We start from the raw sequence: 25,223 nt of genomic DNA, 5'->3' as shown, positions 1-25,223 counted from the left end.
GCGGCACACGAGAGAGGCTATTGATTAGCAGCCCGAACTGAATCCTGGGACAGTTTTAGACCCTTTTCACGTAAGACTGAGATGACAACACTGAAAATGTCCCTAGGAACCAGTCTTCCCACGCGCTTTCAAATCCTCGTGGAAGAAAAATGGCGACCGTCAGTGCGAAGTCACTCTTACAAAGTTTGTCGCTATTCTAGAACGTTGCGTTTTAAAAAGATATTTTAACATCGGTGTAACGAGGAACTAGATGTTTAAAAAGATCTAAGATATCATGAAGCTTACAAACTGTGGGATGCTTTTCAAGATATTGTCATAAGTTTCGAAGGTTACCGGTTGTGGAAATTGGAATTGAGAATCTTTGGTGAGGTGCGCTGTTTGGAACAAAGTATTCTCGAAGAATTTCTGGAAGCCAAGATGCAAATTAAAAGCGTGGAAGCCTTGAAGTCGTGGCTGACAACTCGTTTGGAGTCAGTGTAAGTATATTGAAAAAATATACACGTAGGGAAAACGTAAAAATTGTTATTCGAATCTACCGTCTGTCCGAGTCTATAGAACAATTATTCAAAAACACTCGTTCAAATGAAGAATAACGTACAGAGCATTTGTAAGATAAGTATTTATTACAAAGGAAGTATTAACGTTATTTGATGTATTCTTTCGTTACGTTATAAGATTTAGAGAACTCTTAAACGAGAGAAAAACTGTTAATTGCTTTGAGTAAGCTGATTATCAAAATTAGGAATTGCTGACGGCTACAAATTGACATGTGATTACTGTAATATAAAATATCTTAACTGTACTGGCTGTAGACATATTTTGTTGACAGAATTAATGCCAACTTATTCTGTATAAGGTTGGTTTGTTTGCATTTTTTTCTCTCCTTTTCAATTTTATCTTTGTTGTATTTATTTTTAATTGCTAATTTCCTTCAGGTGGTAGTTAACTTGCACTGAGGCATAAGGTTGTCTTTGAGCCATTAATATATGCACTTTATTTAATGGTTTGGCAGATAATACATGCAAACAGTTTATGAGTTACATACCCTCGGAGATGTGACAAAACATGCCAGCAATGAATGCATATTATCTGTCAAGCTCTCAAATAATGGATCATATTGGGGGTTTCAAAAGACAGAGTTCTTAAAGGAAAGTATGAAGAGGGTAGCAAAAGGTTTATGCGTGATACATGAAAAGGGCACAAAAATTAGGCCGTGATGCGTGAAAATAGGGTACAAATTAGACCGTGATGCATAAAATAAGTAGCTTGGCTACATGTAGTTCAGATATGTGTTTTGTGAATTCTGCTGTTTCAAGTATACATCACACATGAATTTGGTTAAAATATGTTCATAAAACAAGATTACGACCCCCCTTCTCCCCCCCCCCCTTGTTACCCTCTATTAAGGTGAAATGGAATTTCCTGAGAGGTGAGGGCTCAAACCTAAAAAACCTTCCATGGGAGGGGTATGGGTTTTTTTTTCTAGAACAACATGACAAAAACTCAGTTTTTTGTGACCAAATGAAGTCATTATTTTTTCATAAATGTTTTAGTTGCGATGCTGATCCTGCAGCACTGGCCAAGTATGTTGTTGCACTTGTGAAAAAGGACAAGCCTGTGGAAGAACTCAAGGATATTTGTGTGGACCAGTTAGAAGTGTTTCTCTCTTCTGGTAAATATCACAGTATTTAAAATAATAGATACAGGTGTATAATGTCTATTAGTAGAAACTCAGCTGTGTTCTATTGGAAATCCACGAATCTGATTGGTTCTCCCACTGTTTTCTATTCGCCGATAGAAAACAGTTGCGCGCGCACATATCTCTTTAAGCGGTAAATTTTCTTGATTTTTGTCTTCAAACTGCACAATATTGTAGGTTTTGGACTGCAATCCTTTAGAGTTTCTACTAAAACAATTAGACTACTTGCCCTCGTTTTCTATGAGCGATAGTCAACTCGGCTGCGCCTCGTTGACTATTTGCTCATAGAAAACTCGAGCTCGTAGTCTAATTGTTAAGTAGAATTTTCTCTTAGAGACAAAAAGTCTGAAAGAAACCCAATTAATAAATTAGTCGGAAAAAAAAAAAACCCACCAATTACTATGGTAGCTGGACCTTGTCTCATACAATACAATCTCAGTTATCTCAAAATTGGCCAATCGCGCAGCACACTTTTTCAAAACAGTACAGAGACAGCAAGGAAGAATCCATTTAAATGCACATAAATAACCTGTGATTAACATAGGTGTCCAATTAATTTAACAGGTATCAAATTTTTTGAAGTTGTTCAAGTAGAATTGGATTTCTGTTATTGGACACCCATATGATCATTCTCCAATTAAGTAACAGATAAGCGTGTATAGAATCAATCAGGAAGGCAGGGATGTCACTAAGGGCCGGCTGCCGGCTAATTAAACCAGCTAAAATAGAACTTAAATCCAGCTGAAATTTCACTTGAAAACAAAGACTTAGGTAAACATTTAGAGTTGCCAAGGCCAGAAAATTAAAAAAAGCAAGCTGGGCTTGTTGACGAGTCAGCTTAGTGTTTTCCTAGCTACATTCCTGGGAAGGAGAGTTTATTATTGGAATTTGATAAAAGTTCAATCTTTCACACGAAGCACTACTTTCCAGTTTAACTGTTTTTTATTGTTGTTTTTTGTACTACCAGAAACTGCCAACTTTGTCAACGTGCTATTTGAAGCACTGACCAACTCTTCGTACATGCCTCAAACACTTGCTGAGCCGACACCAGGAATCCCTGTCCCCACTACACCCAAAGTCATTCCTCCACAGCCAGCCCCTATTACTACTACACCACCAGCAGAAAAACCAAGGAAATTGTCTGTATCAGAGGATGTTTTAACTCCACGAGTGCAGGCAGAGGTAAACTTTTTTCAATTGTTGATCTAGCTTTTGACTTTTGTCCCTGAAAATTTCTCCTATGGCTAAAAATATCGATACAATATCTAGCTGACAGATGAGAGTAAAAATAATCAAGTTGTTCTAAAGGGACATTTTATTATCCTCATGAACAACAAAATTTTCAGAGTTAACACTGAAAGCTTAAAAAGATACAGTGTAAATTAAACAAAAGTGTGATCATTTTTATTTAATTTGTGTCTTCCAAGCAGATTTAATCTAATTAGACTTTTCGACTAAAAGGTTCACGACTTAATTTCAATCTTGGCATTCACTGTAAAGGCTTTCGGTATTTCTCTAATTCACACTTATGGTGACTTAGCATATTACTGTACTTACTACACTGTTCAGTCCAAAAAATATCCAGAAGACAGTTAGAATTTTGGTTAAACTACATACAGTTTCAGGAGTTACTTCATGACATATAATTCAGGGCTGTCATTAAGGGCCGTAACCCATAACACCTGTTACGGCTAAGTTGACTCAATGTTACGGGTGAAAATGTTGATTGGTATTATGTTACACTTGCACACAGAGCAAAATTCTACGGTTGATAACTTTAATGTGACGGCTGCTTGAAAACTTAATGACAGCCCTGTCATTAACAAACAAACAAGTCGTTAGACAAGTGAGTTAACTTTATGATAAATTGTTCATTGCACCTGCCAAAAACATTAAATTGTGCAAGCATTGCATGAAAAGTATAAAGTTAATGTTGTTTCTGTTTAAATTATTGATGCAGAATATGTCTATTTTTGTAGTCTTCAGTGTTAGATGACGATGACAGAGATTTTAAAAGAACAAGAAGAACAACAGACTCCAGTGACAGAAGCACCAGTGGAGCCAGCTCTGTGGTGTCGAGCAGTGGGGACAGATCCCGCAAACGAAGAGCTGATGATGATGGCCGTGGCAGAGGTGACTTCGCAAAGTTTCCAAAAGATGAATCAGGTGCAATGAGAAGAGGCGATTCAGAACCTAGAGATGATCATCCGGCTGCTAGAAATAAGCCTGATGCTGCGCCATTTGATAATGTCACCTACCCCATCCCTAGCGCTATGCACCGAGAAAGAGGTAACAAGTACATGGACGGGCAGGAGGGGCGGTCCGGTGGAATGAACTCTCATGATGATTCAAGGGGAAGGCGTGGAAGTCCCTCCTGGGATCGTAGAGGTGGTAGGATGGGGAGAGGAAGGAGTTATCGTGATAGATATCGAGATGAGCGGCCACGTCATGGTGGACGAGATGAAAGAGAAAGGAGTGGAGTCAGAATTAAGTCACGTTGCCGAGACTATGATGGTACGTAGTGATTAATGCTTTGATTAATTTTTATGCACTTAAATTTTAATTTGCAAAATTTCATTCTTGATGTTTTTACTCAGAAAACAGGTAAATGAATAAGAAAGTTTTGCTTGGTTTCACTGGTTCAATAGTCAAAGCAGTTTTTGTCTAATTGTGTTATTTTTTATTTTTCATTCTGCATACATGTAGCTTTAACAATGTTGTGTGAGTCAGCAAAAAAAAGCAAAAAGAAAAGAATGGCTTTGCCCTCTTTAAATCACACAAATGAGAGACAATGTGCAATTAAACTCATCACCAATAGATGAGCTTAGGGAATGGTGCCTTAGGTATGGTGGAGCCTAACCTGAGATCATGCCCTCCCTCCCTACTTACCACTCCGGGGAAGGAGGGCATGATACATTTACTTGTCGAATCGTATGTAAAAAAACCGGATTCTGGTTTTTCTTTTGATTGGTCGAGAAACAATACTAAATGAAGCGGTGTGGACTGATTGGCTGTAGTATTTCAACAAGACTTCCGGTCAAAAGCTGGTGCTAATGGCTTAGACGAGGCGTGTTAATTGCGAGGACGATTTTTCTTCTATGTTAGCTGAAGCCCTGACAAATTTCAAGTGTAATTCTCTGAATGCAGAACAGATAGAGTGTTTGACAATACTTTATTTGTTTTCGTGACAGTGTTTTCGTGGCAGTTCATTGAATGAGTTTCGGGAAAACAAATTCACCAAACAATATTCCAGAGGTGTTGGAATGTTTACAAAGCTACACGATGCTATCCGCGCCGTGAAACAGCTCATCTGTTAATTCCTTTTTTGTGAGTTGTAAGGGACGGCATCTATCGCTGATAAATATACCGGTCCGCCCCCCCATTTACCTTTTTTTTTTTTAATATTAAATAAAAAAAAAAAATCTTCCCCATATTTTCACTTTTTTTTACCCCCCCCCCCCCCCCCCCCCCCCAAACGGCGAATCCGCGCGAATCCAGGATAATTTTAAATATTCGCGAGCGCCATTTCTCCCTGCTACTGAAAGCATTTTTATTTTAGCACGGCGAAGTTTTAATACAGGCTGTACATGTATAATTATTCTGCAGACGTTTTTCACGTCTCGTGGAAATCCGAGTCCCGAATTTGCTGCCAACTACAAAAAGTGGTTTGACAGTTGGACGACACCTTAGTTTATTTAAATTTGGGGGCGGTTGGCGGCCGGTTAAATAAATGTATCAGGCGTTCTTTTCCCCTCTCTCATCTTTGCAAGGGGAAAAAACGCCTGATCGCTGGGGGGGCCGCATGCTTCTTGCGAATGTGAAGGTTTCCATGCCAACCCTGAGTGGCAACAACCAATACTTACCAACCAAATACTTACCAAAACCCCATAAAAGGGTGGGAGGAGTAGGAGCAAAAAAGCTGGGTTTAACTCAAGCAGAAGGCTACACAAATAATGTCACATCTGCACACGTCTGGAACAGCAAGCATGATGTCCCCACTGACCCAATCTGCATGACTGCTGCAATGCACCACTGACCAGCATTGGTTTCAGTCTAACTTACCGGTAGTCTAAACTCCATTTTTTCGACGTTTCTGCTTGTTTACAAGCGAAAGTAGGAGAATAGCAGTTAGTGGGCAAATTGAACATTCTTGTAAACTCTCAAGGGACTTTTTTAATTTCTCAAGGGACTGTTTTAATTTCTCAAGGGATTACTTTCCGCTGTGGGTGATCACTTGCATCTCGTGGAAAAACGTGACTTGTCACATTTACAAAGTTATATATCAATTTTAAAAGTGAAAGGATAAACCTTCGACTCATACTTCATCAAAAAGTCGGTATCTCGAAGAGACTTTGATTTAAGCATTGGTTTGAGTCTAATTTAGCCTAAATAAATTTAGCCACATGAAAATGTCGTCACTAATGCTAAATGTATTGCTGATATAAATAATTACATCATTTTGCTGTATTGCCCTGTAATGCATTGTTTTGCTTTTTAAAAATTTTCAGCATGAAGCTTAATAAAATCTACATGTACATGTATTTTTATTTCCCCATAATAGAAAAAGGATTTTGTATGCGTGGTGAGCTCTGCCCATTTGACCATGGAAATGACCCAGTTGTTGTCCAAGATGTCCTTCCTCCAGGAATGTTAGGCTTTCCAGATGGCCAGCCCATCCCAGGGACAACATTACCAGGAACAGCTGGCCCAATACCAGGAAATTTTCCAGTGTCAACCTCCCAGCCCCCGCCCCCTGGCACCACTGGGACTAATGATGCTCCAAAATCTGAATCGAGCCAAAAAGGTCCTGATCCTACTGTACCTGTGAGTGGTCCAAGACCCCCAGCCCCATCTAGAATGGTTCCTCAGCACAGCCAAGCACCTGTTATGCCGTTACCCACTGTCCATATGATGATCAGCCGCCCATGTTAAGAGGGCAGGCACCCCGTCCTCCCTTTGGTAATCCATTTGAAGGTGGGTTGTCAGTTCACTTGGTTAATTGAGTGGTTACTAACAATTTTTTGTATTAGACACTCATTGAAGCTTTAATCAATCAACCAAATTTTTCCGTGGTTTGCAGTCTTATAGACCATAGAAATGACATCATAAAATTAATGTTCAAATCTCAACTGGAACCATGAGCCATAAGTTTTGGACATTTTATGGCACCGTTTCTGTGGTCTAAAACACTGTCTAAGGGTGTAGACAATGGAAAAATTTGGTAGATTTGTTTTATACAATCACAGAAAATTTAGTAGCAAATTAAATGGAAAACTGGAAAATCGCTTGGGACAGCTCATAAAATTGCATTTTTCCCACCAATGAGTGGGAAATTTATTTCCAAATATTCCAGCTGACTATTAACAACTCACTGGATACTGCTTTTTGGAAAAAGACAGGACATTTTCTCATTACAGGTTACATCATTTGCATGGTCGTCTGTACTCTTGTCAACCATAACTTTCAACCAAGGAGTGCATGACAATTTTCTCATTTATCATATTAAACTCATTGTTGACTTTATCATGGCCTCATTACCAGATTCCTATAATCCAGAACAGCCGCAGTTTGACAGAACGCCTGTGTGGATGAGGCTTGGCAATGGCCGTCCACCCCACCCTACCCCCCCTCGTGGAATGTTTCATCCTGCAATGGGTATGCGGTCAAGAGAGCTTTTGGCACTCACACCCAATCCAGCTCAGCTCACTGTACAAGGTAATGAAAGTGCGAAGAAGTTGACTGTTTGAAAATATTAATTGTTTTTCATTACTGTTTGCTTAACATTTGATAGATGGGATTATCTAAAATCATAGTTAACTGGGAGATGTTCGGTTGGCCAGCAGGTTATCGCTTTGCACATTTGCCTTTCAGTCTGTGTGGTATCAATTTGCCCTGTGGTTTGCTTCAAGCCCAGGGGGGTACTCCGGCTTGTTAATGACGGGGATGATCGAGGATTTTTTGGGTCTGATTTTCGTTCCGGGTTTTTTGGGTTGGAAAGGCAAGTATTTTGGGTTCTTGAGGGGGATTTTTTGGGATAAAACGAACTCGTGCCGTGGCGCGGCCTGGCGTATTGGTGACGAATAAACAAAACGCTCTTTGTGTTTCACCTCTCAATAGGGGTAATTGAAGGGATTTTTTGGGTGTTATTTGGTTCGGATTTTTTGGGTAATTTTGGAAGACTTAGGGATTTTTTGGGTCCTGAGTTTTACCTCCATTCGATCTCCCCGTCATTTAAGTCAGAATACCCCCCCCCCCTGGGGCTTCAGGTGGCTTTGCTGCTTTTTGTCTTAGTTTCAAAGCTAACCATTCTGAAAAACCTTGCAAGATTCTCGAGGTTCTGTAGGATCTCCCAAGACATGTTGAACATTCTACAATGTAAAAGCAAATAATTTTTAAGATGATAAGGATCTTGCAAAGATCCTTGCAAAGGTCCTGGCAAAGATCCTTCAAGATCCTTGAGGGTTTGTGGGTTGGTCACACATGGGGTTCGACTGTATTTCTATTTTTTTAATTCTCAGTTCCAGGTATGGCTGCCCCAGGACCCAGAATGCCACCCATGCCAGACAGAATAGTCATCCACTCAGAACCACAGAAAAACAGCCCTGCTCCACCTCAAGAACAGCCGCCACCCCCACAACAACCCCCAGCTATGCCCCAGCAGGGCGTGACGCAGACCCCTGTCTCTACAAATCCAACTGCTCCAGTCAAGAGCCGACTTAGCTTTCCAAGGAAACTCAGTGATACACTGGAGTTGAAAAAGATTCCTCGGGACATGAACAGCATTGCAAAGTTAAATGAGCATTTTCAACGATTTGGTACCATCACAAACATTCAGGTACACTCTACTAAAGCATAGAGAATCACATCCTTGTCATTAGTCAGTTGTAACAAAAAAATTATTTGGACCAACAAATTCTTGTGACTTTGTTCTCAAACTTCAGGATTTAAAGGAGCAATGTCATGATACATTAATCATTTTTCTGATTACTTTCGTTGAGGAAACCTCAAAAAATAATTATATTCTCTAACATAGAAAAACAACAAAGGAGTAGTAAAAACACTCATTAAATAAACAAGTTTGGTTTCCATTGATGAACATCAAAACGGGTTACAATTGAAAACTTGAAAAAACTTACCAATTTTTTCGAGAGGTGTTGCCTGTGAAGAAGCTCCTTTAAAAAGCAGAATGAGTCCCTTTTCATTTATGTATATTTGACAACTTACAAAGACATATTAACTCTTGTGACATAAAACAAAAAAGCATTTTCATAATAATGTACTAAGGAATTAGGTAGACTACTTACCCTCAGTTTGAATGAGTTAGTTGACTTACATGTAGCTTCACCAGCTGGACTAAGTGCTTGAAGAAGCTCAACCTTGTACAGTGGAACCCCGATATAACAATATGCTAAGGGAGCAGTAAAATAATATCGTTATATCAAAGAATCGTTATATCGAAGCCCCCGATATAACGATATGGCCGTTAAACTACCGAAAATATCGTTATATCGGGGTAAACCTAACAAGTACTTTTTACTGCATATTAGAGGAGGATAAAGAGAATAATTTTGATAAGAAGGCCGAGAACACAGTATCATTTTCGTATTTCATCGTACAAAGCTCTTTTTTAGAAACGTAAGAGATGACTCGATTACCGTAATGTTATTGCATTAAATTCGATGTTTTACAAATGAAATTATATCGGGAGGATTTTACGTTCGGTCTGCAAAATTCTCATCGTTATATCGGGAATATCGTTACGGTATATCGAAGATCGTTATATCGGAGTTCCGTCCCATACATTTTACTGTAACTTTTGCCGGGACATAGAATATTCATCGGTTATATGTTATATCAAGGATCGTTATATCGGGGTTTCACTGTATTCAGTGGAATCCCAATTTCTCAAACCAAAATTTGTCTTCCTAGGATTTGCTTCTTTAATTTGAACTCTGCAATTTGACCCCTGTTTTATCAAGCTCTAGTTTTCTTGATCTACAGTCACTCAAACTCCTGATTTCTCATACCAAATTGATCTTTTGTTTCCCTTGAAGGTTTGAGAAATTGGGTTTGACTTTATGATTCGACAAATTCACAATGTTAGAAAACACTCGTGAAATTGTACAGTAGACTCAAACTCTTTATAACACAACAATTTATTCCTTCAGGAAAAAGATTTGACTTTGAACACAGGAAAAACACTGGCTTGCATATCAAAATGTCAGGCTAAAAAGATTCAAACTCGTAAAGCGAATTCCTAGATAGAAAAAGAAAAACATGCAGAATTCACACAATCAGGGGAAATACAAAAGCGCAAAGAGACAAATTTTTGGAAATCAAATAAAAAAGATCTTCCATTGTAGCATGATCACATCCCGGGCTGCGATTGGCTATTTCACAAATTTCCATGCGCAAAACAAGTCACTGAAGGAGGGAAGGACAAGTTCTAACAACAAAAAACACAACCCCCTTACAAAGAGAGTTCAAAATTATAGACAACCAGTGAAACACAATATATCATTACTTGCTTATGGTATTATTCCATGTTTTGGTAGGTGTGTGCATTTGGAGACCCTGAAGCAGCCCTTGTTCAGTTTTCACATCACTCAGAAGCTAAGGCAGCATACTCCTGTCCTGACGCTGTCCTTGCTAACCGGTTCATCAGAGTGTTTTGGCACAATCCTGACAGACATCAAAACAATAATGTATGTCGTAGCTTTTTTTTTTAATTTAAGGGAGTGGCACTTGTGTCAGGAGGCCTTACCTCCCAGTATAATCTGTGAAGAAGTTAACTTCAAACCCTGTTAAGACGGATACCGCTGAAAGTTCAAGCAATGAGTGCGAAAATTAAGTACCAAAAATCTACTGATTGCACGGCAACATTTTGTATACTATTTAAAAGATCTCATCGAAGTTCATTTGTCTTAGTGACCCCAAAATTAAATTTTAAAGTATTCTCGAGAAAAATTAAAGTCAAACCTCGAAAAAATGTATAAAACGCGCGCCATTTTGTTTTGAACTGGCGCAAAATGTCCGTTTTAACTGAAATAATTACAACTTCAAATCCATTTTTCTCTCGCGGGGTCAGCTTGATTGCTAAATTTTTGGCAGGTTTTTGTTAGCTGTACTAAAACTGTTGCCATGCTAAGAGGTCTTTTTGGTAACTTTATTTTTGCCTGTATTGCTCGAAAATTGTGCGGAAACCATCTTAAGTGCTACACATGAATCATGATGGTGATGATGATGATGATGATGATGTTGATGATGATTATGATATTCCAGTTATTTGCTTTCTCATTTTCTACTCATCACTAATACACTACTCCCAGATCGGTATCCTCTCACCACCACCCTTGTGGTATACCATTGTTGGGCTGTGGTCTGTTCCATAAACTGCAGCCAGCTCCCCTATGCACTACAAAACTGTGGCTCCCAATTCTTCAGCACAGATGACAAACACCACTGACACCACTCAGTACATTGTAGTTGCTTTAATAAGAAATGAAAAATCTGAAGAAAAGGTGTCTGATTTTTGAAGTAATAATTTTATATCAAACACAAGTGATGGTGTTTCATCGGGATATCAAAACACTGAGAAAAAGAAACAGAGTCGAAAATACCATGTGCAGCAGAGTATTTTTAATGAAATTCAAGGTGTTTGGATAGCTGATGAAACACTTTCTGGAGTGTTTGTCGTATATTCTCAATCGAAACAAAACTGTGGAGTAAATGGCGAAAATTGAAATCGTAAATATCTATGCCAATAAAGACCAGGTATCCAAACCTCCTTCATGGTTATGATTTCTCTGTCTTAACTTCATGAATTATTAATGAGTTTGAGAAGCTAGCATAAAGGATTGATCATGTTATGTTCATTTACCGTCGCTTCTCTAGCGTGCCCTCCCCCCGGGCGGGCTGTTGGTCATCCGTTGGTTGCGCGCGGCCCCCTTCCACTCAGTTTTGTCGGCGGGTTGGTTCTCCCTTCGACATGTCCTGTCTGTGTCGTTGCATTTGCGGTTCTTGTCCTTCTGTGGTTTCGCCTGTTCTCAGTGTGTGGCTGGTGTGGTCGGTCCCTCATGTGTGCGTGTTTGCTGTCATGTTCGGCGGTGCGGCGCGGGACATTGTTTCATGGCCCTGAAACCCCTTGGGGGTGGTCATTAAGTTTATTATTATTATTATTATTATTATTATTATTATTATTATTATGTTCCTTACGTATGTTTGTTAGTCCTTGCGCCGAGACCAAACCATGGTCCTGGGGCACTAAAGGGTGCCAGTTTTGCTTGACAACACCCTCCTCAAAATTCGCTGTACCCAGCAGGTTATCTTCTGTGTTCACTGATGCTTATTTGCCGGGGATTCTTCCAATATAACTCTCTGTCCCTTTTTGATAGCTCCAAGTGCTCCAATGATAACTTATTATTATTATTATTATTATTATTATTATTATTATTATTATTATTATTATTATTATTATTATTATTATTATTTTATCATGTGAATTGTGTATTTCAGGATGGGAATTCAAATCAAGGAGCCACGGCTAGTAATAACTCAGGATCAGTCCCTCCTAGTGAACCAACAGTACTTGCAGAGAATACTAACAAGGTATGACTGACTGAAATGTAAACTACCAATGAAAGTTATATTTTGTGTAAATTTAAGCAAAATTAAACCTCTTGGTCTAGCAGACATATTTGATCATCCAGGGCTGGGTTCTCTCTGCAACCTTCAACCATGTTAGCAGTTATAAACTAAGTAGTGAGGGGTCTGAAGGGGTAAAATGGGAACTGTGATTTGAACAGCCTTTCACTGGGAAAATGGGATTTGAGTCACTGGGACTAAGAATCACAATCAAAAAACAATGGAACTGGGACTGGGATTTGGAAAATTCAGAAAAACAATAGACTGAGAAATGGGATTTGGGCAAAATGTGGGCTGGGAAATGGGATTTATACCCCCCTTCCTTCCTTCTCCATTTTAGCACCCTCCTAGTGAATCAACAGTACCCTTAAGTGCAGAATTAACTTGCTACGGTGCAAGACGCTTGCTGGTCTCTAGTGACTTCCACTGTGGACAGTACTACCTCATAACCAGCAACTGTAAAAATGATGAAGGTGATAATGTCCCAAGGACAACTTACCCAGGAAAGGTCAATTATTTGGAATTCCTTATTATAGGAAATTAATGCTTGTGTAAATTAAGGTATTTGAAATTAACGCACTTAAATTAACGCGATGGAGGAAAATTACTTCCCGATAAAGGAAATTAATGCGAAGGGGGGTAGAATTTGGAACGCGACGTACACAAAGAAAACACTTGTGAGACAAGGAACAAGTTTATTAATATTTTCACACTAGGCGATCCGGGCAGTTGTGATACTATAACCAAACGTGGTGCGAGGATCTGACCACTTCGAGCGTCCACCCTGAGAATAATGCTTTTCCCTAGTTGACGCCTGGACTGTTCAACGGGCAAAATAAGGAATGGTCGCGAAATATGCTCCACTTAATTAACGGCACGGAAATTAACGTTAACAAAAATTAACGCGACTTAAATTAGCGAATTTTTTATTCGCGTTAATTTCATGAAGCGTTAATTTCCTATAATAAGGTATGACCATCTACAACTTCTGTTTTCATGTGGCCAGCTTTTTTAAAGCTTATTGCAGTTTCAGTGATATGCGAACTCTGAAATGCAAAATCCAACTTGCGAATCCATTTTTCACTGCTGTCAATAAGAACAGTGGCAACAGCCAACGAGCCATGAAAAACAGGAACAAACAATATGGATCGAAATCTACCAATCACAACTGACAGACATGACTTATTGACCCTGTTGAAGTGAACTGTTGTTTCCCGAGAGGTCCGCTAAGATAATTGATGGCAGCAAAAGGCGTAAACTGTTGGTTGAGGATTGAATTTCAGAGTATGCATATCACTGAAAACCACAAAAAAAAAACGGCCTTAACTGGGTTATTTTAATAAATGCATTTTTTATAATGTTCTGTTTGGTAGCCTATTGCTGAACCCAAAGCCAAACCAACCATGTTCCAAAGTGGTAAAACAACTTTCTCAAAGACTGCAAAACCTTCACCTGTTCACATACCAGCCAGCCCAGCAATGGCCAAGAGACAACAAGAACTTAACAAGCAGGTTAGTGCCTTACATGTACATTTTACAGAAAGCCGCTTGGAAAACAGCTCTTACCATAAAGTTCTGGAAGTAGTGACCCCCCCCAAAGAGTAGCCCCCCTCCGAAAGTGGTGATAAAATTTTAAGGTAAAGTCTGCGTCTGAGCCTATAGCTGTGGCCCATACCACTGGGGCTTATCCCAGTTTCTGTAGCATTAAGCCACTAGGAGTATTTCTACTCCCTCCTGGATGGGATGCTAGTCCATTGTAGGGTTACCCCCCCCCCCAGCATTATTTCTCTGGTACCAACCCTCCAAGTTTATTTTTTCCTTAGTGGCCATCTGGCCACCAACTACTCAAGTTTTGGTCGCCAGTGAAAAATTTTAGTCACCAAATTAAGCTGATGCTTTCAATCCTTCCTCTCAATTTTAGTCGCCAGGCTGGCAACCTTGGTTCAAATTTAGTCGCCAGCACCAAAATTTTAGTCGCCATGGCGACTAAAATGGTCTTAACTTGGAGGGTTGGGTACCCATCTATACACTATGATTGAGAGTTAGTGTTTTGTCCAAGAACACAATGACCCCAGCCAGGGCACGAACCTGGACCAATCATATCCAGAGTCCAGCACTCACTGCACCTGCCCTGACTAAATTTTAAGGCTGTTAGCAAATCCTGAAATTACTGGCTCTGAAAGTGACCTCCAAAAATACAACTTGACTCATTATCAGAAGCAATGGAAATAACATACGCAACCAGCTGGAGGGGGTGGGGGGGGGGGGGAGAAGGGAGTTTTTACCTGCTAGGTAGTAGATAGATCTACCTACTTGTACCTGTAATTTCATTATGGTTAGACCTAAAGGCCATGAGAATAGAGAATTGAACAGGTGAATTGACCACCAGGCCAACATCCTCTTAAGGTGGTACATATGGCTGAAGCGCAAAAAAAAAAATTTTCTCGCAGTTTGGCTTATATTGTACCTTTTGTGTAGTTATGTTGTTATTTTCGGAGTAGAGGCTCGCTGTCCGCTTTTTTTTGGAGAAAGCGAAGATTAAAATTCGTTGTCAGGTCCGCCATTTTGAGCCGCCATTTTGAAATTTTGCGTGTTTACTCGCTTCCGGTCTCGCGAACTGCAGGATGCCATCGAAGCTACAGCAAAGCAACAGGCATTGAAAGCTCAGTTAAATCTAAAACAACCAGCTATAACAACAGCGAATACCAATATATTCTCTCATAATACTTTAATATCTCAAATGGTGAAGCTAAATGTATAAACAACCCGTGCCGGGACATGGACACAATCACACAACGAAAAGCGTACCGCGACCAGCAAATAAAAGCTGACAAGTCAATTGAGAAATGTAAGTTTAATAGACCAGTTTATCTTGCAACTACTTACATGGCCATTTCGGCGAAAATAATTCCACCTTTATAAGAGTATCTTCATACGTATTAACCGCCAGATCGATCTTGGTTCATTATGAATATATCCCCGGCCAATCCACAACTGAATGTCTTCGTGGGATGTTTTCTCGACGTGGGCTTTTAAGCTAAAATCGAATGTTGATTAGGCCACAACAGCAAATAATAAACTTCACGTACTACACGAAAAAACGGTTCGGAAACATCTTTGAATTCCTTCCAGCTAATGAAGCATTCGAACCAACCAGAATACTTCTCATCTTGTTGCGATCGATCGTACGAAAATTATACGCGCGTCCAACTCCTTTTGTGTGTGCTGTAAACACAAGAGAACGCCACTGTTGTCGCAGGATATTTCGCTTATCCTTCACAGACTATTTCCACCGAAAAAATTACAAGATTATAGGCTGAAAAACAGCAGAACTTGAATCGCCACGGCGAAGCATCTAAATACCCTTCCGTGTGCACTCGATATGTTTACTCGAACACGCGCGATGCTTATGCGTAATGGCAAGTGCGCATTGTTACCGCTGACAAAAGGATCGCAGTGCCATTGTTTATGGCAGTTGCTAGGGACTCTCCTTTTGTTTCTCTCCAGGACACGTAGCACGCTCGAAATACGTCATTTTCTTCGTTTCTTCCACGAAATACGTGACCCAGAAGCCAATGCAGCATGGACAACCGAAAACAAACATGGCGGACAAGAATTGTGCGAACGAAGCCACAAAAACAGGCAAATTTCGACGGATTCTCAGCATGTGTGAGACGAAAATAGAAATATTTTCCATGCGTTTTATTGAATTCTTGTGAAATTTGGCAGAGTTAATACACACAAATGGAGCTAAGTTCCCTGACTTAGCCGACATTTTTCGTAGCATCGGATCGATATTATGCCCGATTATGATATGACACGTGACTGGTTTAGAGATGGTCGATTATTTTCCGTAGGAATAACAACTGGATGTCGGCTAAGTCACAGAAGAATTGTTTTTATACAGGTATTTGATAGTACAAAGAAGAAAGCTATTCAAAGAAAAGAAATGGAGAAAATAAAGTAATTATTATTTTGAGTGACATTTTAAAGTGTCAATTTTCACACCTTTATGACCGGAAATCGAAAAATTTGAATTCAAATTTGGATTCTACGGTAAAAATTACTATAGAATAGTGAATTTAGGGATTTAAACAAAGTTAATAAAATATCTTAAAATGGGCTCTTTTTAGACGCATTTTAGCCATATGTACCACCTTAATGTATTGTCCTCAACATTATCTATGTCATCATCCACATCATTGTCTTTGTGGCCATCATTGTTGTAATCTTCCTCATTGTCAAGTGTTGCCATCATCATCATCATCATCATCATTTTATCTTCATTTCAGCCCTCACTGGTACACCTCACACTATCTCCTTCCACTTTCTCAAACTGTTTTGAGAACTTTCTTATCCAGTGGATTTTCATAATGTTACATGAAGAGGTGTTTCTCAATATTTGGTGTGTTTGGATTACAGGAAGCAATGAAAAAGAAGCTTGAGATTCAGAAACAGAAACAAGAACTACTTAACAAACAAATTCAAGAACAAAAGGTAACAAGCTGAAAACAATTATTAAATAATTAATGTACCATCATAGCCATGTAACATATGCAGAATGCTTTGTGGCCATACTGTAGCCTTTCTCTTACCGATTGGTATCTACTGTAAGCGAAATGCAGCAGTCTGTACTTAACCTTATCCCTTACCCTTACCCTTTTACACCTGACCCCTCACCCTTTATTCCTTACATCTGCCTCTACCCCTGACCTCCTACCCCTTACCTCTGACCCCTTACCCTTAACCCCTTACTCCTTACCCCGACCCCTTACCCTTTACACCTTACCTTACCCCTTAAATTTTACACCCCTTGCACCTCACAAGTTGTCATGATTTTGTACCAAAGGCCAAGAAAGGTCTTGAAAAATTGAGACCAAGGCAATTTAGTCTTGACCCCCCCCCCCCCCCCCCCCCCACCCTCAATCACCCATGAAAAGCTGCAAAGTTCTGATGATTACAAGTTATTCAAATGAAGACAAGGGCTATAAGTCTTGATATAATGCAGTAACACTTTTTATTTCTTTACTTCACCAGCTTTTAATTTCTAAACTTGAAAAGAAGAATTTAAGTACTGCAGAGAAAGAGTTGATAGTGAAGGTGAGATAATCATTATAATTTTCTGGTTTCTACTGTTCACAGTATTCTTACTCTTATTGAATTTTTTGTGATGACCGTTTTTTGTAAGACTGATTTAAATTAAAAAATATTTTCCTATTGTTGCAGACTATAAAATCTTTAAGCTCAAACATTGAGGGAGTGAAGAAAGAAGTTGAGCTGGCAGCAATGGCAGCAAAATCCAAGGAAAGCCCCTCCCAAGCTAGGCAGATTGTAAGTACAGACAGTCCACTGTGTGATCCAGTAGTGTAGCATTGTACTAGTCCTTTACTGTTGAAGTTGCTACTGTTTTGGGCATCATTTTGTTCTCCCAAAGGGCAGCGAGCCATTCATGTGAGGCCTTGCAAGAACTGTTACCTTACCCTGTAGCTCTGATCATACTGATCATAAGATCAGGAACATGTAGGTGCATGTCAACTGTATGGGACATTAAATGGAAAATCTTTGGCTTGAAGTAATGAGGCAATGCCTTAACACAGTAAGCCCCATGGATGCAAAGTGACTGTTATAAGAGCCTAATAATTATTTTAAGGGACGGACCATTATTTTTTTTGGAGGGGGGGATGAAAAATATTGAAAAAAATTGTTTGCAGGGCCTGGAAAAACAAAATAAATTGTTTGCAAACACGATATGTATAACAAAAAATGGTAAGAATTTCGAAAAAAAATGTTTGCAGAGGTGCATAACCTAAAAAAAAAAAGTTTGCAGAGGAAAATTTTCCATCCCCCCCCCCTCCAAGAAAATAATGGTCCGTCCCTAAAGGAGCAATGTCAGAATATTTTACTATACATATGCAGTAGAATCCCAATTTCTCAAACCAATTTTTGTTTCCCTTAGACTGTACTTCTCTGTAATTTTACCCCCAATTTCTTGAACCGCCCGGTTTTTCAGGGCAATTCTCTTTTGTTTTTTCTGATGTACCTTTATAGTGCTACTATGATCAAATTTTTACCCCTTGCTTTTCTCAGCGTTTCATAAAGTATTTAAGAAAAGATTCAAAATGCCGTTTTCCGTTTTCAAATATCTTTTTTAGTTCCGGAGATATTTAAGCTTAAAAAAATCGTAAAATATGCAAATTAGGGATCTGATGACGTCATCTACTCATCTCAATTTTCTGTCAGGTACAAAAATTGAGTTATCTCAGTCATTTTTTTGCAGAGACCAATGTAACTTGGCAAACTAATAGTTCTGCAAGTGACACACATGCAGTTATAATTAAATTATGTTACCATGGCAACTCACTCTTTCCCAGTCCCCACTAATTTATTTTGGATATTTAAGAATTTTTCAGTTTGGAAAAATGATAACCCGGCAAGACGTCTGTTTTATCTATTCATATACTTGCCATATCACGCATGTAAAGCATTTTTGACAAATAACAATAAAGAATGCCAGAATTGGCAAGAAAAGCTCTTAGCATCGGGGGGATCTGGAACCTAGTGTGTTGCCATGGTAACCACATTGCAGGGTTCACATGGTGGAACACAACATGCAGGGTGTTGCTGCAAAATTTCAGAGAGTTCCGATACAAAATGGCTGAGATATCACTTTCTTCATATTTGATCAGAATTCGGTTGAGTCTATGACGTCATCGCTTTGCTAATTTGCATATTTTAAAAACTTGAATATCTCTGGAAAGAAAAGAGATATCGGAAAACAGTAAACAGCATTTTTCTTCTCATTAAGAGAACTTGTTAATATTTTAAAACGGCTACGAAAGGAAAGATGCGAATTTCATCATAGTAGCACTTTAAAGATGATTTCCAGTCCATACTGCGCAGACTCAGGGTTTGTTTTCATTTTTGTTTTGAATTCGTTAAAACGTTACACTTCGGTGATAGCGTACATGAAGTTATTTAGTTCGCCATTATGGATCGTTTCGTTCAAGAATTCACAATGAGCTAAAACGTCCGTTTGAAATACCGTCGAGCTTCTTTTACTCGTTATTATTGTTTTGCAAGGATATCTGGCTTTAATAATGAAGAAAAAGGTAAGTTTTGTCCCGGAATTTTTATTTTTGCTAGTAAACATTCTTCTGTTTGTGAGACTCACAAACATTGCAGGCGGAGATTGCGCAGTACGGACTGGAAATCAGGAAACCTCATAATTTTAGTTTTCCAAGACACCAAGGGACACCAAAAAAAACACAACACAATGCAATGCAATATAATACAATGCAACACATGTCTGTGTATGTTGAATGCTTTTGACGCTGAAGACTTGACTGTACAAATTTATGTTTAGGCCCAGAAAGCAATACTTGACCAAGAACTGGATCTGATTACCCATCAACACACCGGGGAAGACACTACAGAACTAAAGAAAAAGGTTGAAGAACTCAAACAAGAGGTGACTGCTTTTTATTTTATTAATAACCAAATTCTTAAAATACATGTATCAGAGAAGAGAGGTTGGAATGCTCACCTGGTGTAGGCTTACAGCTTGAAGTCTCATTTTCTTTTCTTATTAATGGCAAACTGGCTACAGGATTCTCATTAGATTTTTGATTACATGGCTGAAGACATTTAACAGGTGGAAACAAATTATAAATAGGGAGGCGCAGTGGCATAATGGCTAGCACGCTTGACTCCCAGACGTTCGGTCTGGGTTCTAGCCCTGGCTGGGGCGCTGCGTTGTGTTCTTGGGCAAGACACTTTACTCTTACAGTGCCTCTCCCCACCCAGGTGTATAAATGGGGGGTAACCCTGGGTTGGACTAGCATCCCATCCAGGGGGGAGTAGCAATACTTCTAGTTGCCAAATGCTACAGAAACCGGGATAAGCTCTGGCTTTATGGGCCACTTGGCTTGGACACAGACTTACAAATTATAAAAACTATTATCAAGCCAGAACAGGAAGCTACTTAATTATTGTCTTCATGGCTTATGGAAATCTGCCTGTTGTCACCTTCTTCTGAGAACCCTGCAAATGTCATGCGCACCATTTCACCATTAGGGGTGCTAAAGTTTATAATTGAAAAATGTTCCCAATGCCATTATCAAAGTTCTGAAAACAGTCAGTACCACATGAAATTACTCCATAATACTATTCACTGACAGAAATGTTCACTTTAAAAAAATGCTGGTAACTCAAAGTTGAACTTGTGATTTTTTTTTTTTCAGGCCAAATCTCTAGGGTTATTAGACCCTCCCACAGTAGGACGGGGGAGAGGTATTCTAAGAGGACGAGGCAGAGGCACACCAGTAAGAACCAGACCTCTTCCAAGAACAACTCGGGTGTGGACACGAGAAAGTGCTAGCCTGGATCACAGACCAAGACAGATCACTGTGAATGAGATCACACTAGAACAGAAAGAAGACACAGCAGAACATTTTAGAGTGAGTAATTACTAAAAGAACTTTCCTGCAAATGAACAAGTTTTAACATTAATGCCATGTTTGAATGAGATCCACCATTTTAGATTGATTGGGTTGGTTGATCATGGGTTTTTTCTGTTTTGGAAAAAGAAAAATTTAATTGATTTGGTTGATCATCTTTTTTTAACTGGCATTAAACTTAGTTGCAAATGAGATTTAGTTGAACACAACCCATTTTCTTTTGTAGTCTTCTACCCCTTTCTTCCCTTCCTTCACTGTTCCTCCTCTTCCCTCTTCTCCCCTTTCTTATCCCACCTCACCCCATCTTCCCACCCCTGGATACATTTTAGCCTAAATAAGGTCACCTATTGGTCATTCAGGTATGTAAGAAAATCTTTTATTATATAAACAACAGTGAAATACCAGGAAATCTTTCGCGCGAAAAAATCTATCTTCACACGTGAAAATAAAATGTTATTTTCACTCATTTTCACACATCTTCGGATCTTCCTCGGCGATCTTTGGATATCTTCGGAAATTTTCGAAAAAGTTCGGAAAATGTTCGGAAACATTCGTACGGCCTTCGGACAACATTTTGCAAATCTTCGGAAATCGTCGGAAAATGGTCGGCAATCTTCGGAAAATCGTCAAAAAGATCGTCATTAGTAGGTTTATATAATAAACAGAATATTACATGGCTGCTTGGAGATATGAAATTTATCTTCTCGTGTTCAAATCGATACCGATTTGAACACTCGAAGGTCAATTTCATATCTCCGCGCAACCATGTAACATCCTCTATATCACCTACTTAACTCATGTTCCACAAGGGGCTATCCCTATTTAGCATCGCCTAGTGCCTGCATGTATTACATATTCTAGCAATCAAGGCTACAGCAGTATTTGCCAACCTCCTTTATTTGTTCAATAGAAGATTTTTGCAGTCTCTCTTCTGCTGCATCTCGTTACAATAAAGGAAAAATTATTAAGGGCAAGAATTAAAAACTTAATGTAACTTGATGAGGGCATAAAGGTTCACTTAAGTAAATTTGTTTCGACATTACTCTTGTTTTCATGTTTTAGGAATTTGGAATTGTTGACACTGAGGAATACATTGAGGACAAGAATACCCTCAACCTGACTTTTAGGACAAGAAAAGAAGCAGAAATTGTAAGAATAAATACTTTTCTTTTGTTGTGCAGTGCAAACAACTGCTTTGCCAGGATTCATGCAAGGAAGCAGGACTGGACTTTGCTCTTTTTCTGCCTTTCTTGTAGATCAAAGTGCTAGCTTTTGCAGGCCAGATACTGCATTTAAAAAAATTACTTTCTCAGATGTAAATGAATGTGTTTGCAGTTTGTTTTGTGCAAAAGGAATTTAAATTTACAATTATTGCACAAGATGTTTTGAAATTTCCACCCAGGTGGTTTACAGGGGAATCTTCATTTCCTGAACCTGCTGAGTACTCAAACCAAAAGACATTTCCCTTGGATTTGCTTCACTAAGTTGAACATGCAATTTGACCCTCAAATTCTCGACTTCTCGATTTCCCAAATTAATTTTCATTTCCCTTGCATGCTCAAGGAAATATGGGGATAATCCGATTCCATTGTACCAATTGAATGAAAGCACCACAAGTAGTCCCTCTGTGTATTTTATCAGATGGTTGCATTGCAGCTGGCGGTGTGAACTGATTTTTTTGTGTTACTTTGCCCCATGCAGGCATACAATAAGGGCAAAACATTTAAAGGAAGGGCTCTGAAGATTTCCTGGTACAGGCCTCCAGCCCCTCCAGCTGCTGCAGCAGTGACGACACCTACAACTCCTACCACTCCGACAGCACTCAAGAAAGTTGAGGAGGAGTTTGGACTGGATATAGATGAATTGGTGAGTAATAATTTCAGTCTCTCGGGGCCAGGGACCCATCGACTAACTGACTGAGGGATGGACAAATGGATTGACTATTTAAATGTATGTCCGTCTGTCTGGGGTTTTGCCTCTACTATTAAGAGGTTGATTAAATTCCAGCAGAAGCTTATCATCCTATCAATTATTTAACATCGCTTAGGGGTGTAAATTTTAGATTTTGGGGCTCACTTTATAGGATGCTGCAGGCAAAACACCAATAATTTTAGCCAAAAACACAAATCAGGAAAAAACCTGTGTAGTGCATGTATGATATGACAAAAATTAAACAAAAAGATTGTTAATGCTCTGAAATACAAACTTTCTAGGACATTTCGAGACTTCTGTCTCTTCGTCAGCCTAGAAATGTTGTTAACTGATAGCACACGCTCATAGATTTATTTAAAATAATTAAAGTGCGTCTTCGACATACATAAGCATGAGCTTGTAATGTCACAGAAAAACAAAAGCACAAAAGCAAGCATTTTCATTACTAAAGTACAGTGCAGAAAAAATGCACCATGACCTTAACAATATAAATGTTTAAAATAAAACTTAAGGTAAAAGCTGTTAAAATTGATGCTAAACGTTTTCGATCTGTTGGATCATCATCAGAGTGAAAAAATCTGCATACGCTCATCGTTCTTATAGTTCAGATAACACCAGTTATGTAATACCTGTTCCCATTGGGAACAAGGTGAGGTCCAGTGATTGCACTTGTTTGTTTAGTTCAGGGTGGTAGCGTGCAATGTAGAATGCTTCTTTTATTCTTCTTTTTAACCATGAGTGGGCTGTGGTTAAAACATTCCACGTGAACTTGTGATAAGGGTGTTTTCTGATGTGCTTGGCTGGCTCTGACTGCTTATTGACATCTGAATGTTCGTTAACACGAACCTCGAGGTTGCGTGCTGTTTCGCCAATGTATGTTACTCCACAATTACACTTGCCTTTGTAGATGACGTGTGACGGGTGTGTGATTTTGTCTTTTAACTTGAAGATTGATTCTATCTTGCGTGTTTGCCACATTATGAAGAAGTTAAACCTCCATTTGGTGTACATGTTAAGCTTCTTTAAGAATTACGATACGAATTCCAAGTTTAGGTCTTTCATCGAACCAGTGGACAGGAATTTTTGTTTCGTCGCTTTTTGGGTTTTCAAAATCACGGATGACTTCATTCACCAATTTCGTGGGGTATCCTGCTTTGATGAATGAATGTTTGATGGCTTTGACTTCTGCTTGCCAATTGGTGGCTATTCTTTTTGCTCGATGTAGGGCCCCTAGAATAGTATTGCGCTTCCACCTTTCTGGGATGGCCGATTTCCAATGTACTTGTAGTTTACCCGGTTTTTGGTAGACGCTGGTGGTGAAGTTTCCCTCATGATGGTTGAAAGAGGTGTCCAGGAAGTGGCCAGGGTTTTCTTCCACGGTAAACTTGATGTTTGGATGGTAGCTGTTTAATTTATAAAGTAGATTGTCGGGAGCATTTGCCTCTCTTTTGCTAAAACAATCATCCACTCATGGTTAAAAAGAAGAATAAAAGAAGCATTCTACATTGCACGCTACCACCCTGAACTAAACAAACAAGTGCAATCACTGGACCTCACCTTGTTCCCAATGGAAACACGTATTACATAACTGGTGTTATCTGAACTATAAGAACGATGAGCGTATGCAGATTTTTTCACTCTGATGATGATCGAACAGATCGAAAACGTTTAGCATCAATTTTAACAGCTTTTACCTTAAGTTTTATTTTAAACCTTTTATCGGCGAAATGTATATAATATAAATGTTGTTAACAGAAATTATGGGCTTAGGTTCACAGTACCATAGATGTAGGGACCCAAGTGGAAGGGCATAATAAATTACATAGCAAGGGCTTATGTAGCATTGTGTTTTGGCTTGGAAGTAATACACACACTATTTTTTCCAGGGGAAACATGAATTTGATCCAGAGACAGAAGAGGCGTTACTTCTTGGAGAGGACTTTGATGAAGAGGAGGAAGAGGAGGATGAGCGATCCTGGAAAAGATAGTCATGGCCGTAACCTCAGAGGAATCAAGTCAAGACTATTATGTTTTAGTTATTGTAAAACAATTATGATTGAGATCGTAAAGCAATTTGTTCTCTCTGCTACATGTATTTTGCAGAATAATTATTTATGTGAGCTAAGCTTCCTGCCACATACTGTAACAATGGATGCATTGTCTTGTGTTAAAGAACCGATCTGTCTTTAGATTTTTACTTTCTGTAACAATTATGATTGTTGTTTTCATTTTATTGTATGTTGTAATGAATAGTTGTACAGTTATGAAGTCTTATGCATAAAAAGAAAAAAAGTGAATCAAAGTGATTCCTGAAAAAAAGATGACATCCCAACAAAAAAAAGAAAGAGAAAAGAAGAACTGAAAAGATATAAAAAAAGAATGCAAATAAATGTGACTTCAAATTGACAAGAAAAAAATGTTTTTACACTTGAAAATAGTAAAAAACACAAAACAAAACATATCACAAAAGTCAATGATCAACAAGATTGAACG

General features: G+C 38.9%; 1 protein-coding gene across 1 annotated transcript; it reads left to right on the top strand.

The window, feature by feature from the left end:
- Window positions 1-144: 144 nt before the first annotated feature.
- On the top strand, window positions 145-25,187 carry LOC144653353 (RNA-binding protein 26-like). Its single transcript, XM_078513331.1, is given in 19 exon segments — window positions 145-476; window positions 1,554-1,672; window positions 2,667-2,881; window positions 3,679-4,213; window positions 6,261-6,613; window positions 6,616-6,673; window positions 7,241-7,414; window positions 8,218-8,534; window positions 10,255-10,404; window positions 12,215-12,307; window positions 13,717-13,854; window positions 16,765-16,839; window positions 17,380-17,442; window positions 17,569-17,673; window positions 19,706-19,810; window positions 20,583-20,798; window positions 21,861-21,947; window positions 22,500-22,664; window positions 24,617-25,187. Coding segments are annotated over 19 exon segments (3,129 nt in total). The 5' UTR covers window positions 145-417; the 3' UTR covers window positions 24,719-25,187.
- The last annotated feature ends 36 nt before the right edge of the window (window positions 25,188-25,223 follow it).

Source organism: Oculina patagonica, chromosome 5, assembly GCF_052425735.1.
Source record: "Oculina patagonica isolate OP01 chromosome 5, crgOcupat, whole genome shotgun sequence".
Taxonomy (NCBI): domain Eukaryota; kingdom Metazoa; phylum Cnidaria; class Anthozoa; order Scleractinia; family Oculinidae; genus Oculina; species Oculina patagonica.
This window is presented reverse-complemented; position numbering and strand designations above follow the sequence as displayed.